We start from the raw sequence: 14,714 nt of genomic DNA, 5'->3' as shown, positions 1-14,714 counted from the left end.
ATGTTTGGTGTTGTACGGTGAGTTTCTGAGGTAATATCTCATGATAATGTTGATCATGAACCCTAGGTTAGGTTCTTGTTAACGACTAATGTGACTTATCTTCCTATGCTATATCTTTTGTGATCTCACGAAATCAGAACGGTAGAGGGGAGGCAGGTTACCTATATATAGAATAAAATTAAGTCTAGTTATGGGTTCTGAACTTGAGGTTATGATCACTTACGTTTTGGAGACAAGGAATGGGTATTATGTAGTTAATAAGTTTCCCTCTTATTGCCCTTCTCGCCTTAATCTCTTCATCGCCTTCCTAGCTAGGTTCTTATGTCTTCGGAAGAAAACCCTCTTGGCGCTAATGCTAATGCTCTGTAGAATAGGCAATGCCAAAATTATCTAATATGCCAAGTAAATGATACCCGGGTTCGACCCACTCCGTCCCAGCCGTGGTGCCCGAGTTTACGAGGGATATTGTCTTGGGGACCTTTTTTCGAAAGAGGAAGTTCGTCCGTGCGGCGCTTTTTAAGCGTTTTAATTCGGTGCATCCCCGAAATAAGTGGAACTACACACGTGCTTTTCCAGGTCCCCATTTTCATCTTTTTCTCAAAATACGTATTTTTAAGCCTAGGTTCGAATCCCACACGCTTTTCCCTTTTTTTTTTTTTTTTTTTTTTTATATATATATATATCTTTGTAAAGGTCGGTATTCGAGGTTTCCAGGTGCCGCTGCCGGGGAATGGCGCGCGTAGCGCGCCATTCCCCGGCAGCACCATATTACCTTCGAAAACTCGGGCTATTGTGGTACACCGCAGGGGTGCCCTCATGTTTGGTAATGGAACAGTAATTTCCACTCACCTTACCCGAATCGGATGATGCCCGGGGAAGCAGAAGGTTTGAATACGAGGACATTGCTTTCATCCCCTGATTTTGGTGGATAGGGGTGACTTGCCGAGAAAAAAGGAAAAAGAATAAAGCTCCAGTGCATGGTCTAATTTACAAATATGCTTTTCATCACTAGGTTCCAAGTTATCCATCTGACAAGACAAGATGCCGCGCTTAGCAAGACTGGCTTTGGCCATTTTCGCACTCGCTGTTCCAGCGCTTGCTACGAGCGTTGACATCCTGAGTCTGCAGGATGGCGACCAAGTGCCCGGCAGATACATCGTGAGCCTTAAGCCTGACATAGATATTGGGGCCCATTTGGATTGGGTGCTTAACGTGCGCAAACGGAGCCTCTTGCCTTGCAGGACCAATGGTCCCGAGAAGACGTATGCGTTTAAAGGCTTCAACGGGTATGCGGGCGAATTCGACGAAAACACCATCGCGCAGATCATGGCCAATGAAAATGTAACGCTTGGTTCCCAACCCTATTGTAATGCGCAACTGCTAACGATCCTAGGTCCTGGCCGTAGAACCCGACAGAGTTGCGCGTCTGACGTCCGTAGTGCAGCAGACCAATGCGCCGTGGGGTATCGCAAGTTTGTCTTCGCGATCGCAGCTTGCTAATGACAACTCGCGGGGCCACACGTATTCTTATAGTGACTGCGCAGGGGCTGGGACGTATGTCTACGTGCTAGACTCTGGAGTCCTAACCAACAACACCGAGTTCGAGGGCCGCGCTATTAAAGGCTATAACACATGGACGGACACGGAGTCCTTCGACGACCACTACGGCCACGGGACCCATGTTGCAGGAATTGTGGCATCGAAAACTTATGGCGTGGCAAAGAATGCGACTATTGTAGACGTTAAGGTTGTCAGAGGGCTGGTGAGTTAAATCTGTGCTTGGCTATATTAGTTATTATATTCTTATGCTGAGTGAAATTGTAGGGTTACTCGACGATCTCCCACGCTATCGACGGGATAAATTGGGCCGTGAACAACATCACCTCGACGCCAGGGCGAGCCGGCAAGTCCGTCCTCAACATGAGTCTAGGTATGTAACTTACAGTCTCACCCTTCCGCTCCGTCTCCCATCTAACAACCTCCTAGCGTTTGCAACCTCATCAGCCCTCAATAACGCTGTCAATGCTGCCTCTATGCTGGGCATACTCTCCGTCGTTAGCGCAGGCAACGACGCTGCCGATGCGTCGACACGCTCTCCTGCCTCAGCCGAGTCCGCTTTGACGGTAGGTGCCGTAGGTTGGGATCGGACCCGAGCTTCATGGAGCAATTATGGGCCTGACGTCGACGTATTCGCTGCCGGAGTTGACGTGCCCTCGCTGTGGAACGTGGAGGGCCTCGAGACCCTCCTCTCTGGTACTTCCATGTCGTCGCCGCACGTCGCAGGGCTTGCGGTGTACCTCAAAGCCCTCGAAGAGGGTCTAGATGAGCCTGCCAAGACGGTTGCCCGCATCAAGGAGTTAGCTATCGCAGATGTCGTTATTGATGCGGGGAGCGGCAGCCCGAATTTACTGGCTTATAATGGTATTGAGTAATGTATTATATAGTGTTAGTGTCGTGGGAACGATGGGTTACGGATTGCATGCATACCTTACCTAGGTACCTACCTTAGGTACGTATCATAGACTATGTGAATGGGAAAATTAATCAAGAGGAACTGTACTAATTACTTTATCATTGAGGAATCTTGTTAGGATAGCTCAATTAACCTAACTAGAAGGTAGCTCATAATTACACACGTGCGGAATAGTCAATCCTTTACGTGATGACACTTCTTGATACACATGTCACGATCCTCATCAACATTAAACTGTCCATCACGAGTATCAACAGAGTACAATAAGTGGGTTGCTCAACCGAGTATGAAAAGTTTTGGTAATCGGTATCATCCTAATCCTAGTGTAGGCACCGTAGCCTCGATGCCGAAGATGTAACCCTGTGTAAGGAAAAACAATCGTACATGCAAATCTCGGACCCCCGTACCTCTCAGTAAGAACTTTTCTGGTCCGTTCCATGCCCCTGCCAATCAAAACGAGGGAGTAAGCGATACCCCCAAGAGCTCATTAGAGTAGAGAAAGTCTCATGATCAACTTTGCGGAAAAAGAAAAGGTGGCATGGCTACTGCTGTTACCAATGCTAGTAGTACTTTAGATCTAATAGTACTGTCGGATCTGACCCGAAGCCTCTTAGTTAGGTCCGGGGATGTCTGCGATTCAGCCGCTTGCGTGATGACTAGTGGTAGTTACCGCCCCAGCCACCTTGCTGTTGCCGGCCGCCGTAGTAGTTCCCGAAACCTTGGTTGCCTCCGTAGCCTCCGTACGGACCATTGCCGTGCCCTTGGCCAGCGGTGCCCCCGAGACCATAGGCGCTTCCTGCAGACTGGTTGCCGTGCAAACCGTGACTCAGATGACTAGGGTAGCCCCCATATCCGCCCATACCTTGCTGGGCTGACTGGGGAGGTGGAAGGCCAGATGCTGCAGCGGTGTTTGTAGCGGAACCCGGTCTTGCGGCAGCGCTGAGGGACGGGCTGGGTCCGCCAGCAGTCTTCGTGTCGCCATACGGTTTCAAGTCGTCGTTTACAGGGCCCGTACTTGAAGCAGGTGCATTTGGAGCGTTGAAAGACTGCCCGGCCTGAGAGGGGTAACCTGAGCCACGTCCGAACGTGTCATGCATCCCGCCGAATCCGCTGCCACCAAGACCGCCTGGAGCGCCCGACTGAGTGGAGCCTGCGCGGCCGTAGTTATCGATGCCGGAAGCTATTGCGCTATCGCGGCCACCGAGAGAGGACTGAGCAAAGCCACTTGTTGCGGGAGAGGAGGCATGATCGTAAGGGCCTTGTGGGGACATTCCGTACTGATGGGGTTGTCCATAAAGCCCCCCTTTACCGTATGGGCCGCCGTATGCTCCCTGTCCATAAGCACCGCCATACTGGCTCATGTACTGGGCGTAGTACGGACTCGAGTAGTACGGGTGTGAATAGGGATATTGGTTAGTATGCGGCTGCTGGTGAAGGTTAGATTGAGGCTGAGTAGCTTGGCTCGAAGCCTGTTGGCCGCCTTGACCGATAGGATTTGGTGTATTGTGGCCACTGTTGTGAGACTCGGCAGAAGCAGTAGCTCCATATCTAGTCTGCTGAGCGCCGCTCTGCGGGTACTGACTTAGGTTATCATTTTGACCAGCGTTGTAGCTACTAAATCCACGGTTTGCAGCGTTCGAAGTCTCGTGATGGCTTTGGCCAGCATGCTGTTGCCCATATTGCTGCTGCTGCGCGTAGTAATTATTGTATGAACTACGAAGCTGCGGGTCGTTAGAATAAGGTGGGTAATCACTCGGTGCGGAGCTAAATGCGCCACTAGTCTGCGGTCCTGAGGCTTGGGTCGTGGGAGTTGGGAAGTTATCGAGACCAGCAGAGCTGGTAGCAGTCTGCTGGCCGAAGGTATCGAATGATTTCTGCGGGAAGCCGGCCGGTTCTGGCGCATTGGTTTGACCATAGCGTCCAAATTGCTGGTTGCTCGAGGGTGCTTGCGGCGCTGTAAGAATATTAGTAGGGTGACTGACTTGGGGATACTGCGACATACGCTGGGCTGTAATGGCAGCGGGACCGGTCGGTGGGGCCACGGGTGTCGCTAGACGACGGTTAGTGAGCTGTTTCTTCTGAGAACGGTGAAAGGGTGCTCTACCAGTTGCGCTGGGTGCCGAGGGTAAAGAGGTAGCAGGCTTCTGAGTAGCCGCAAATGCGTCGGGTACTGCTGCAGGCTGAGAGACCGGAGGCAATGAGGCACGGGGAACGGCGATCGGGGATTCAGGTGGCGGTTGAGTTCTAGTCTCAGGATCTTCACGGTCACCATCGATATCATCTTCGATTCCGTTTAGGCTGAAAGCACCGAATTGTACGGCAGCACGGTCGACCTCGCGGTTCCCGGGCATTCGGACTGCTTCTTCCTGCTCAAGAAGACGCTTTTGGTAACTAGGCATGCGAGGGGCCGGACGTTCGGTTGCCTTAATCGCGGTCGTCACAAACCCACTAGCAGGGGGGCGTGGAGCCTGGTGCTGCGCCTGGGAGGCCGAGAGCGGAGTCGCCGTAGCACTAGGCTGCGGCTGTCTGGGATCCCAGGAATCTGCGGCTGTACTAGCAGCTGTAGCGGTATTCGGGGGTTGAGATTCATCGGGCAGCTGCTCGAGGTTGACTCGGGTTAAATCGTCTTCAGAAGGGGCTAGTGTAACTTCGGGTTCGACAACCTTAGGCGCCTCTGTGGGGGCAGGCTGTTCGGCGACCTCTTTCGGGGCTTCCTCGGGCGCAGGCTGCGATTCAGGCTCGGGGGGGGGGGCGGCGGCGGCGGCGATAGGTTCGGCGGGCGGCAGAGGTTCCAACACTTCGGCCGGCTTGGGCGCAGGGGCCTCCTTCGGCTTCGGTGTTGCTTTCGGGGCGGTCGACTGGCGCAGCATGCTAGCCCAGGTCTTCTGTGTACCTTGCGGGATGACACTGGGTTTAGCAGGAGCCGAATCAGTAGTAGCGGTGGCGGGCGTGGGAATAACAGTAGCTTCGGGGGTAGAATCAGTTGTGCCCCAGGTTGAGGCGCCTTGATCGTTGGTAGCAGCTTCTTCAGTGGTGGTATTGGTGGTTCCCCACCCGGAAGATTCTTCAGTCGGAACGGAAAGTTGTTGGTTCTCCTTCAACCGTTGACCATTCGTAGTAGCATGAGAAGTTGCCCGGCCTCTGCCGCTTCCTCGACCTCGCTCATTACCACGACCACGACCACCTCGTACACCATCTGAGCGACCGCCACGAACTGGTCTGCTGTTACCGGTTGATTCGGTAAGGCCAGCTGGAGTGGAAGCATCCTTCGGCTTAGGGCGGGTAGTGGTCTTCTTCTGCTTCGATACTTCGCCCCACTGGGAGATGGTACCTATAAGTGATAATTATATTAGCAAGGCGAGACGGTAAAACGGCGAGGGTGGCGAAGAGTCAGGAGGGGAAGAGCGTACCTTCAGCAATCCGTGTAGCGGCGACTTCAACATCACCGTCAGTTTCCTTCAGTGCATAGAGAATATCGGCATCCGACCAGTTCGGGAAGAGCTCTTTAATAGTGTCGAGCTTTCCACCATATTGCTTCCTGAGTTGGCTAACATCACCGTCGTCATCGAAAGCGGTCGCATCTGCAGTCGTCAACTTATCACCATTAGTCCGTCTGTTCGTAGAAGTACGGCTGGCGAAGCCTCCTCTGCCACCGCGGCCCCCACCTCGGCCACGAGAGGATGGTGCCTGTGATCGAGCCTGAACCTCAGCCATCTCGTAAGACTTAGGTTAGACAATATGGTATGTGGTGTAAATGATTCCCTTCTTAGAAGGGGGGTTCAACGATAGCAGTCAAATCGGCGATAACACCAGTGTGGTGGTCGTGGTGGTTGTTGTTGTTGTTGTTGTTGTTAAAATGTGAAATGGTGGAGAAATAGGTTGTAGGTTGAATGACAGAATTGGTTTGGGTGGGTGGGCGGTTGGAAGAGGTAAGAAGTTGGGGGCGCGTGGCACTGTATGCGATTCGACGCAGTCGAAGGTGAGGCTGACAAAAAAATGTGCGACGTGTCAATAACGCGACGGTAGGCGAATTGGCCAATTGTCTTTAGACAATGGCAATCGGGGTTGAAGTAGGAGAAGCTTCAATGCGAGAGAGGGATGTTGAAGGTAGATATTTGCTTTGTGTGTGTTGTAGTACGTGCGTGGTGTGAGAAGGCAATCCAGAGCTTGCAACGAAAAAGGGAAGTGGACTGGATCTGAAGGCTTTTTCGGCTGTTGGATTATCTAATAGTCCTGGCCTATCTGATATAGGTTACCACTTGTACCACTTTGGTTTGCTTTTAGGCATGTCAGGTATGGTAGATACATTTAAATGTACTGTGATACCTTGAAAAACATGACCTCAGGCCGGATTGGTGCAGGTAGCCTTCCCTAGATGTATGTACCTATTCCGCCTGACCTAGGGATTATGCCCCACAAACACTGAACTCTCTTTTTTTATGATTGGATAACCACACAGGTGGAACCTAGTGATAGCACATGCGAATCAGTACCTACATATCAGAGTACCTAAGTACAGTATGGGGAAGCTTACCATGTATGTATCTTGAGACCTTCAAGGCTGGGAGACAGTCGCTGAGGGAACTAACTGCCTGGTACCTAATCTACCTATATTACATGTAGGTACATGATGTACACAGTACGTAAGATCAATCTGCATGCTTCATACGCACATATGTACATACATAAGGTAGTGTATGCATACCTCTACGAAATCGGTTATTGTTTAATTGACGTGGAATGGATTGCATTTGGCTAGCTTTACGTACTTTAGATCTGCTACACTACATACACGCATTTTATCATTCATTATAGGTATCTACCTCAAACAGAAATAGGTAGGTAGGCATAATTTTCAGATATTTTCCCTATAGAACAAACAAAGGGGGCTTTTCTTCCTTTTTCTTGTGACGAGATACTGGAATTTCAATGGTCGAGCTCACGCGCCAACCCTTTAAAATCTGTCCGTGTTCATACCAACCCTTTGGTTTAAGAAACCCCAAGCTATCCAAACAAATACGATACCGGATCTAGGGAGTTTCTGCCGTGCAAATGAATTATACCCATGGATATATTTTACTAGTGCGTATGTAAAGTTCCAACTTCTTTACTCATTGTAGGGCTGAGAGGACGCGCTCAATGTCGTCATGGCCTCTAACCTCTGATTTAAATCAGCGATGAATTGAAGACTTTATCCGGAGTAGGTATTACTACATATTTCAAGCCATGGCGTTGTTTGTGCCTCGCGGTCCAGTGCTGTGTGACCATTACCTGACTCAGTCGCATATTTGGTTCATCATTTGACTTCTTCCGACTACAGGTATCGCCGCTTGCGTTATCTGGCATAGCGAGACTGTGCCACCTCACGTTGCCGTATTATTACGATCAGCTTGTAGGAATTTGATACTTCGTGCTTCATCGTATCTCTTATTGGACTGACATCACATAGATAATGTGATAAATTATATATGTCCAAGATATCTAACCTCAAATCTTGAAAAGAAAAGAACCTTAAACAAAGTACACAGGCCAATACTTGATACCTGTTATTTCAAATCCTTTTGTATTGTTCAATATGCACCCAACCCAAGGTAAGGTACCTAGGTACTATGTATGTAAATACATGCAGTTCGAAAGACCCATATGGAACTGAGATCTGTCGCGAAATCTGGCAAAGGATTCAATAGATCCAAAACCCGGGTTGTACCTATGGAACTAACCTTACATGTAGGTAGGTACCTTGGTACATACACTACATGTATGTAGTAGTAGACTGTACCTGAGCTGAATTATGTAAGCGCTGTAACCAGGGAGGAGAGGAGCTAGAACTAATCGCCCAATCATCATCCGCCTATCGAATCATCAATCCATCTATCGCAACCTTGTCTCTCAAATGACAATGTCGACTCGACAACGTAGGAATTGACGTCTTTGAAATATTTTGAAATATTGCATCTTAACCCCGACCCTGCCTATATATTCGAAAAGTTGAGAAATAATGATTGAAGTCTGGATATTCCCGTAACTTTAGACCCAAATTATTCATCGTCACGTCACCATCATCAAAACCTCAAGATGGTGGTCCGAACCACTTCGCTCAACTCGCTCAAGAAATTCCTCCCAAAGATACATCAACCCTTACCATTAACCCCCCGCGAGTCCCAACAGCTGCTCGATTCCATTACGACATCCTTCCGAAAGAACCTCGACAAAGAACACCCGTGGGAGCATCACGATGATATAACATCGCAGACTTCTATACCTCAAAATAAAAAGCCTATCCTTTCGACATCTCTCTCCTCTTCATCTTCTTCGCTAGATACCCCAGGCCAACAACATCCGACAGACCAACACTTACGCGCCATTCTCTCCAATCCCCTCTTTTCCCACCAGGGCAAGAAGAAACTGCCTTCGGCGTCTAGGGACCCTCTCGATGTCTTCGATTCCGCCGTGTCGCGGGGTCTTATGACCCCGCAACGTGCTATCGGCTTTCTCGCCAAGGTGCGGTCTCAGATCAGAAACGGATCGGCCGACGACATTCGGCAAGGTATGGCCGCGTCCGGGGCTGGGCTACGGGTGGTTCAATGGCTTCGGGCTTCTGGTCTAGAAAATGACCTGCAATTCAGTTCCAACTCGGCCTTATTTGCGGCCCTTATACCCTTTATGTATGCCGAAGGCCTTGAGGAAGTAGCTTGGACGTGGGTGGCGCGCTTATCTATATGCGACAAGACCCACGATATCAAAAAGCTTCACATATCGACCTTGTCGGCCCTATTGTTCGCTATCGTGAACCAGACGAGTTATACATACTCTGGGGTGAAGACTAGCCTTGACCCCTCGTATGAGGCTATAATACGTGCGAACGATATACTGCCTAAACAGAACGAAGTAGCGCTCAAAAGTTTCCGGAAGGCGTGGGCTGGATTGTCTTGGATTTCTACGGTGTGCGCCTCGGAACGGCCAAAACCCTCAGCACCTCTGTTCGAATCGTTCGTCGACATAGGGCGCCCATGGAAGATGCCGATGGATATGGCGCATCTAGAGCTCCATCACCCCCTCGTGCCCAACCATTCTGCTGCTGTTCAGTTCTTACATAACAGTTTTGATTCCGCAAATCTTCATCCGTTTACCCGCAGGCGGCTTGTTTGCTTAGCCCTGGATACAGCTGATCGGCTGAAAGAAGTCGGAGATACAGACGAGGTCTCCTGGGTTGAGCGATTCTTGTTAAGAATAGGAGATGACTTGAACTTTGGCGTTTTTAGTAGGTCTGGAAACGACTTGGTATCCGAATTACCCATTTATCGTATGATGTAAGAGATACGGAGCCATAACATGAGGATGGGAATGGCCATAGTGTCGTTCAAAAATTTATTATGGGAAAGGAAATATGGGCTGGACCGGCGTTTCGAGGGAATTGGGCAGCATGTTCTATACCGAACTCTATCCAATGGAATGGAAATCGAAGTTCACAATGCAGCGTTTAAGGGTTATTAGCAGTATAGGTACTTCTTAGCAATAAATTACTATTATATATCTTGATTCACCTCCTCTTGTGTCCGCCTTCCCGTTATATTTGCACCACGTATTCCAACCACTTCGTATGACTAAATACGTTATATGTACCTGTTACCATGTTTCTAAACCTCGTAACAAATTTGGGTATCGTATAACAATTCAACGAACCGAAACCAAAAATCAGACAGGTCTCGTGTGAAGATCATTCCTCGTATATCTTTCGTCCGTCTTGTTAAGACCTTTCACCAGAACTCTTTGCCAAGATATTATGTTTTAGAGTCAACGACAAAAAAAAAGTAAGCCAACGGGAAGAAGATAAGCATCATTGCTGATCTTCTATCCCGTTAACAACACGCAAGGCACGTCTGGGCGCCAACACAACGCTAATGAAATTCGGTTGCTGTAATATTGAAGTTAGCAATTATCTCTCGATGTAAGGAGCCCGAAGCTCCCTGATTCAACGCGATTGGGAAACTCCGAGGGCGTAAGCAAATGAAATGAGGAAGAGAGACATTGAATACTACGTACCCGTCCATCCAAGAGAGCGTCTGCCGACCCAGCCGTGCTGCGACTCGCGCCGCTCTTAGATCGCCCGATGCCTCCTGCACCCGCCGCCCCGCCGATGTAGCTATCATACGCCCAGGGGCTGTCATCACTAGGCCGCGACCAACCATAGCCCGAGCCCGACCCGGATGTACCAGAACTCGGATCATCGCCGACCATCTGCTTCTGTTCACTCTGGCGGCCCACCCACCCGAACTGCTCATTAGAGTTGCCGGAGGGTTCGCCGCGGTGGCTCTTGCGTAGCTTCTCGCGCATCCCGGCGACCGTCGCTCCGAAGCCCCTATCTCCGTCTATAGAACCGGAGTCCCGGTTTGCAATAGCCACGTGCTGCTTATACGCAGCCACCTGGCGACGGTATAGCCATGTGCAGAACCCGAGGTATAGTGCTGCTAGACCCGCTAGGCCTGCTATTACGCCTGCGGCGATTAAGCCACCATTCGCACCGGCGGGTGATGAAGGTGAGTCGCCATACCCCGAGCCGCCAGACCCCGAGTCGCCATTTGTCACGGTTGCGACGCTGCCCGGTGCCGTAATGGTAAACACTGGCGGTGTACCAGTTTTGAAAGGACCGTCTGTGGCCGGGCCAGACGCTGGTTGCGTTGCCGTTGCGCCACCATCAGACGAGCCGCCTACTACCGACTGAACTATATCGGGGACCTTATAACCGTAACTACCTGCTAGTATGCTGTTGTCTGGGTTGTCGTCTGCCGGGTGGCCTGCCGCATCGAAGGAATCTTTCCATTCCAAATTCGAGGCGTCAAAATTGTAGATACCAGGGCTGTCACAAGCAATCTCAGTGCCGACATAGCCACCAATCACGATCATCTGACCATCTCGGGCAGCACATTGATGACCGGCTCGGGCTGGTGGCTCCTTGCTAGTCGAAGTATCGACTTTAACCCAGGTAAATGAAGGCACAGTTAAAATCCATATGTCAGTGTATTGCGTTTGATTTCCATACGGGAGCAGATTCTGCCCGCCGTACATGTAGATATTAAACGAACTCGCATCGGGGGCTGAGAAGATAACTGCGCATGGATTTACTCGTACTTGAGGTGCCTCACCAGATGTCTCTTGGTGATACCAGGTACTAGTTTTTATGTCATAGACATCAATGATACTCATGGAAGAGAATGCGTCGGTGGTTTCGTGTTCTCCGACCACCCCTCCGCCGAGGCCTAGTAAAATACCCCTCGGAGCCCAGCCGGGGACGTAAACGAGAACACCGTCAGCTCGCTCGGTGAAGCCATCCTGGTTTTGAATGCCGCCCCATGTGATGTTTCTGTAAGCACCGCCTGGGGGAGCGCCAGAAGAATGGAGCGAGTCAACCCCGGAGTTTGCATACCCTGGATGCGTGAACTCAAGTAAGCTCTTCAGATAGACACGGTCAATCTGGTTCGTCCATCCCGGCGTGGTAGCCCAATCTAGGTGACCGCCGAAATACCAACTAACGCCCAACTCAGGTACGGAGATTCCAGCGCCTTCCGCCGCCCGTTGTACAGGAGTGCCTTCGGGATCTGAAAAGTTGCCAGCTGATGTCGTAGGATCTTGTAGTTCTGTCCATGTTGACGAAGCTACATCATACATCCATGTAGATATCGGCGATGGTTGCACAAGAGGACTGTCGGAAAATTCGCCACCGTAGAGATATAGACGGTCTAAGTCGTTCCAGAGATAGCCAAGAGATACCGCTGGCGGACCTGACGGTCTAGGGAGACCTGACAGGGCCGGTGAGGTGATATCCCATGATTTGGTGAGATCAAGGGCTATGAAGTCGTTGTCTAGGACCCAGTTAGCCGAAGCTTTGCCAACTTATCAATGCTTCACCTACTCCATGTGTTCGTTTGCTGATCTCCGTTATTCTTTGACCGACCTCCATAGAAGTATACCGTCCCATTAATCAAAGCACCTGGAGGAGATTAGTACCTTTTATATGAAGAGATCAAAAACATCTAATAGACACTTACTTTGACCAGCCCATCGTGTACAAACGTCGGTGGGACTGTCCTCTCTAGGTTCGAGAATCGCGCTCGGATTTGGTCTGATCAAGCCCGCGTCTGCGCCGCTGACCTCAACCTTTTTACGACCGCTATTATAACTAATGGTAGGAAGAACAATTGCGATAAGTAGAGCGATCATGGAGAGCCTGTGAAGCCCTGCGATCATGGGAGGTGGCGCACTAGAAGTAGTTTTCATCCTCGGGCGCCTCGACGGTGCCAATCTAGACAACCACTTGGACTTTCCCCTCGGCGCTCCTTGCCCAATAGAAGATCTCGTTTCCACCGGTGACGCTATTTCTGAGGATGGCCCAGTTCTTTCACCGGCGTCACTTTCTTCCTGCGTCTCTGAGGCTGTGCTTTGTTGACTTTCTCGTTCCTCCGCGGCCAGTCCTACTTCCTTGAATATCGATTGTCGTCCTTTTCTGATACTGCTCCCCATCGAAAATGTCGGTAGTCTTGAGCCTTCTCTTAGACGATCTGATGTGACTAACGAATTAAATCTTGGACGCGGAGTCTCGTTTCGTCGACTTCCGGGGTCAGGGTTGCTATTGAGGACTTTGGTAAATGTCATGGTGAAATAGCATCTTACTGTTGTGTAAACGGCTCTCTTCTCAAATCCACCGTATAGAAGAATATCGCCACTCCACGGATAATGTTAACCACGGGAGAGGGGATGGTATCTTCATATATGGATATGAGATCACAGAGCAACCCTTTTGAGGGGCAGCTAAAATGTACAGGATTAATCCAGGGGCCAATAACGGCGTAAGTATCACGGTACTTGCGGATACAACAGCGTTGGCATTTACATGGTATAATAAGTCCGGGTAACATTTAAGACTTGTGGATGTAACAGGGTGACATGGGCGCTTGGCTCACTACATCATGAACATGAAGATTACATGCCATGATTGCATCAGCCGTAAGATGGGCTCGAAGCGGCAGATTCAAGCAGGAAAACTTGGCAGCCTGTCTGATAGAAATCGGTAGCATGTAAGTTGCTCATTGCCTTTTTAAGCCAGGAACAGGAATATTTAGCGCAAATGATTGGCTCCTAATAAATGGACCAACCGGGGTAGGCCAAGTATGACGACACGTCGCTAAGATTTGATTGATCTAAGGTCTGGAAAAGGCAGGATTATTTCTCCACAAGGAGGTTTTGTTCCTATGTAGTATAGTTGCTTTTACACTAAAGCTTGCCTGGGAAAGAATAGAGAAATATAAATGTTTAACATTCAATAACTATAGCAAAGCCGCTTACCCGTAATGGATCGCGTTGCTGAAGGAGTGTATTTGAAAGGTTTCTCTAGTCAAGCTTATTTCTTATGAACCATATGATACTTTATGTAAACTACCGGACATGGCCCTATACAGCCACAACGCTATAGCGTCACATATAAACCCCTGAGGTTGCTTGAGTTCCTATATATGGAGGGCTCTCTAATGTATCTAGGTTACCTCCTTAAACATAGCCACACTCCCCGGTTGGACATGTTTACGTTTATGATGAATTAGTATCCCCCTTATGCCGATATCGTATTTAATTATCTGTTGCAGATGAATGCAATGGCATTAGCGGCTGTTGAGAGGCTTTTTAAGGGGCAACTGTGAGATCTGTTTAATAATATTTAGGCCAATGATGTCTTCGAGTCCACTTACAGTATCAAAACAAAACATCCTATTCACACCGAATAATCTCCTTTTCCATCAAATGTATTATCGAAATCATTCTTAGGGTGATTTGCATTATTCGACGCTACACTTTAATTACTAAAAACCACCAGTGAATTGTTTAGAACTAGTTTGGTGAATGATATAGGTATTTAATAGTCACGCTGCTAGCTACCTTATCATGAGCGTAGCATAATCCCTTCAAGGGCCAGGCTCTAGTGTATAATGCATCGGTTATTAGATGTAAGTACCTATGATATCGATTGCTATTTTCGATCCGAGTGCACATAGTTGATGGCAAAGGGGCCACGCTGTAAAATAATGGTGACTACTAAGTGACTACTTAGGTAAGGTACGTTTCTCTATTTGGGTACTAGGGACACGACTTCACTTGGAGAGCAGACAAACAATGATGCTTTACTGGATTCTGACTCATGTACAAGTGGGCGTACACGGCAGAAATTACGGGAAGACTGCGATTCTGCCAAGTT

The 14,714-nt window shown here is 49.3% G+C and overlaps 4 protein-coding genes across 4 annotated transcripts; 2 read left to right on the top strand and 2 right to left on the bottom strand.

Moving 5' to 3' along the window:
- Window positions 1–646: 646 nt before the first annotated feature.
- F4813DRAFT_356483 (subtilisin-like protein) lies at window positions 647–2,595 on the top strand (the record flags this gene model as incomplete). Its single annotated transcript, XM_049242987.1, has 4 exons — window positions 647–1,341; window positions 1,394–1,762; window positions 1,825–1,930; window positions 1,987–2,595. Coding segments are annotated over exons 1-4 (1,217 nt in total), but the record flags the coding sequence as incomplete, so codon positions are not given.
- F4813DRAFT_356480 (uncharacterized protein) lies at window positions 2,596–6,679 on the bottom strand. Its single transcript, XM_049242986.1, has 2 exons — window positions 5,884–6,679; window positions 2,596–5,804 (listed from the first exon to the last, which is right to left on the bottom strand). Exons 1-2 carry the CDS (start codon window positions 6,185–6,187, stop codon window positions 3,130–3,132), a joined length of 2,979 nt encoding a protein of 992 aa, XP_049100293.1. The 5' UTR covers window positions 6,188–6,679; the 3' UTR covers window positions 2,596–3,129.
- A 1,505-nt stretch (window positions 6,680–8,184) lies between these two features.
- F4813DRAFT_46149 (uncharacterized protein) lies at window positions 8,185–10,391 on the top strand. The gene has a single exon (XM_049248516.1). The coding sequence runs from the start codon at window positions 8,549–8,551 to the stop codon at window positions 9,785–9,787; it is 1,239 nt and encodes a 412-aa protein (XP_049100292.1). The 5' UTR covers window positions 8,185–8,548; the 3' UTR covers window positions 9,788–10,391.
- On the bottom strand, window positions 9,982–13,602 carry F4813DRAFT_356476 (uncharacterized protein). The gene is made up of 4 exons (XM_049242985.1): window positions 12,520–13,602; window positions 12,384–12,461; window positions 10,517–12,333; window positions 9,982–10,388 (listed from the first exon to the last, which is right to left on the bottom strand). Exons 1-4 carry the CDS (start codon window positions 13,121–13,123, stop codon window positions 10,311–10,313), a joined length of 2,577 nt encoding a protein of 858 aa, XP_049100291.1. The 5' UTR covers window positions 13,124–13,602; the 3' UTR covers window positions 9,982–10,310.
- Between the last annotated feature and the right edge of the window lie 1,112 nt (window positions 13,603–14,714).

This window comes from Daldinia decipiens (genome assembly GCF_022478715.1).
Source record: "Daldinia decipiens strain CBS 113046 unplaced genomic scaffold F4813scaffold_13, whole genome shotgun sequence".
NCBI classification, from domain to species: domain Eukaryota; kingdom Fungi; phylum Ascomycota; class Sordariomycetes; order Xylariales; family Hypoxylaceae; genus Daldinia; species Daldinia decipiens.
The sequence above is the reverse complement of the archived record's forward strand: the minus strand, read 5'-3'. Positions and strand labels throughout refer to the sequence as shown.

Bases quoted from the DNA above. Each gene is read 5' to 3' on its own strand.
- F4813DRAFT_356480 (XM_049242986.1), bottom strand. From the start codon at position 6,187: ATGGCTGAGGTTCAGGCTCGATCACAGGCACCATCCTCTCGTGGCCGA. The intron at 5,805-5,883 runs GTACGCTCTTCC...TATCACTTATAG, and splicing joins CGCTACACGGATTGCTGAAG to GTACCATCTCCCAGTGGGGC.
- F4813DRAFT_46149 (XM_049248516.1), top strand. From the start codon at position 8,549: ATGGTGGTCCGAACCACTTCGCTCAACTCGCTCAAGAAATTCCTCCCA.
- F4813DRAFT_356476 (XM_049242985.1), bottom strand. From the start codon at position 13,123: ATGACATTTACCAAAGTCCTCAATAGCAACCCTGACCCCGGAAGTCGA. The intron at 12,462-12,519 runs GTAAGTGTCTAT...AATCTCCTCCAG, and splicing joins TACACGATGGGCTGGTCAAA to GTGCTTTGATTAATGGGACG. The intron at 10,389-10,516 runs GTACGTAGTATT...TCAATATTACAG, and splicing joins ACGCTCTCTTGGATGGACGG to CAACCGAATTTCATTAGCGT.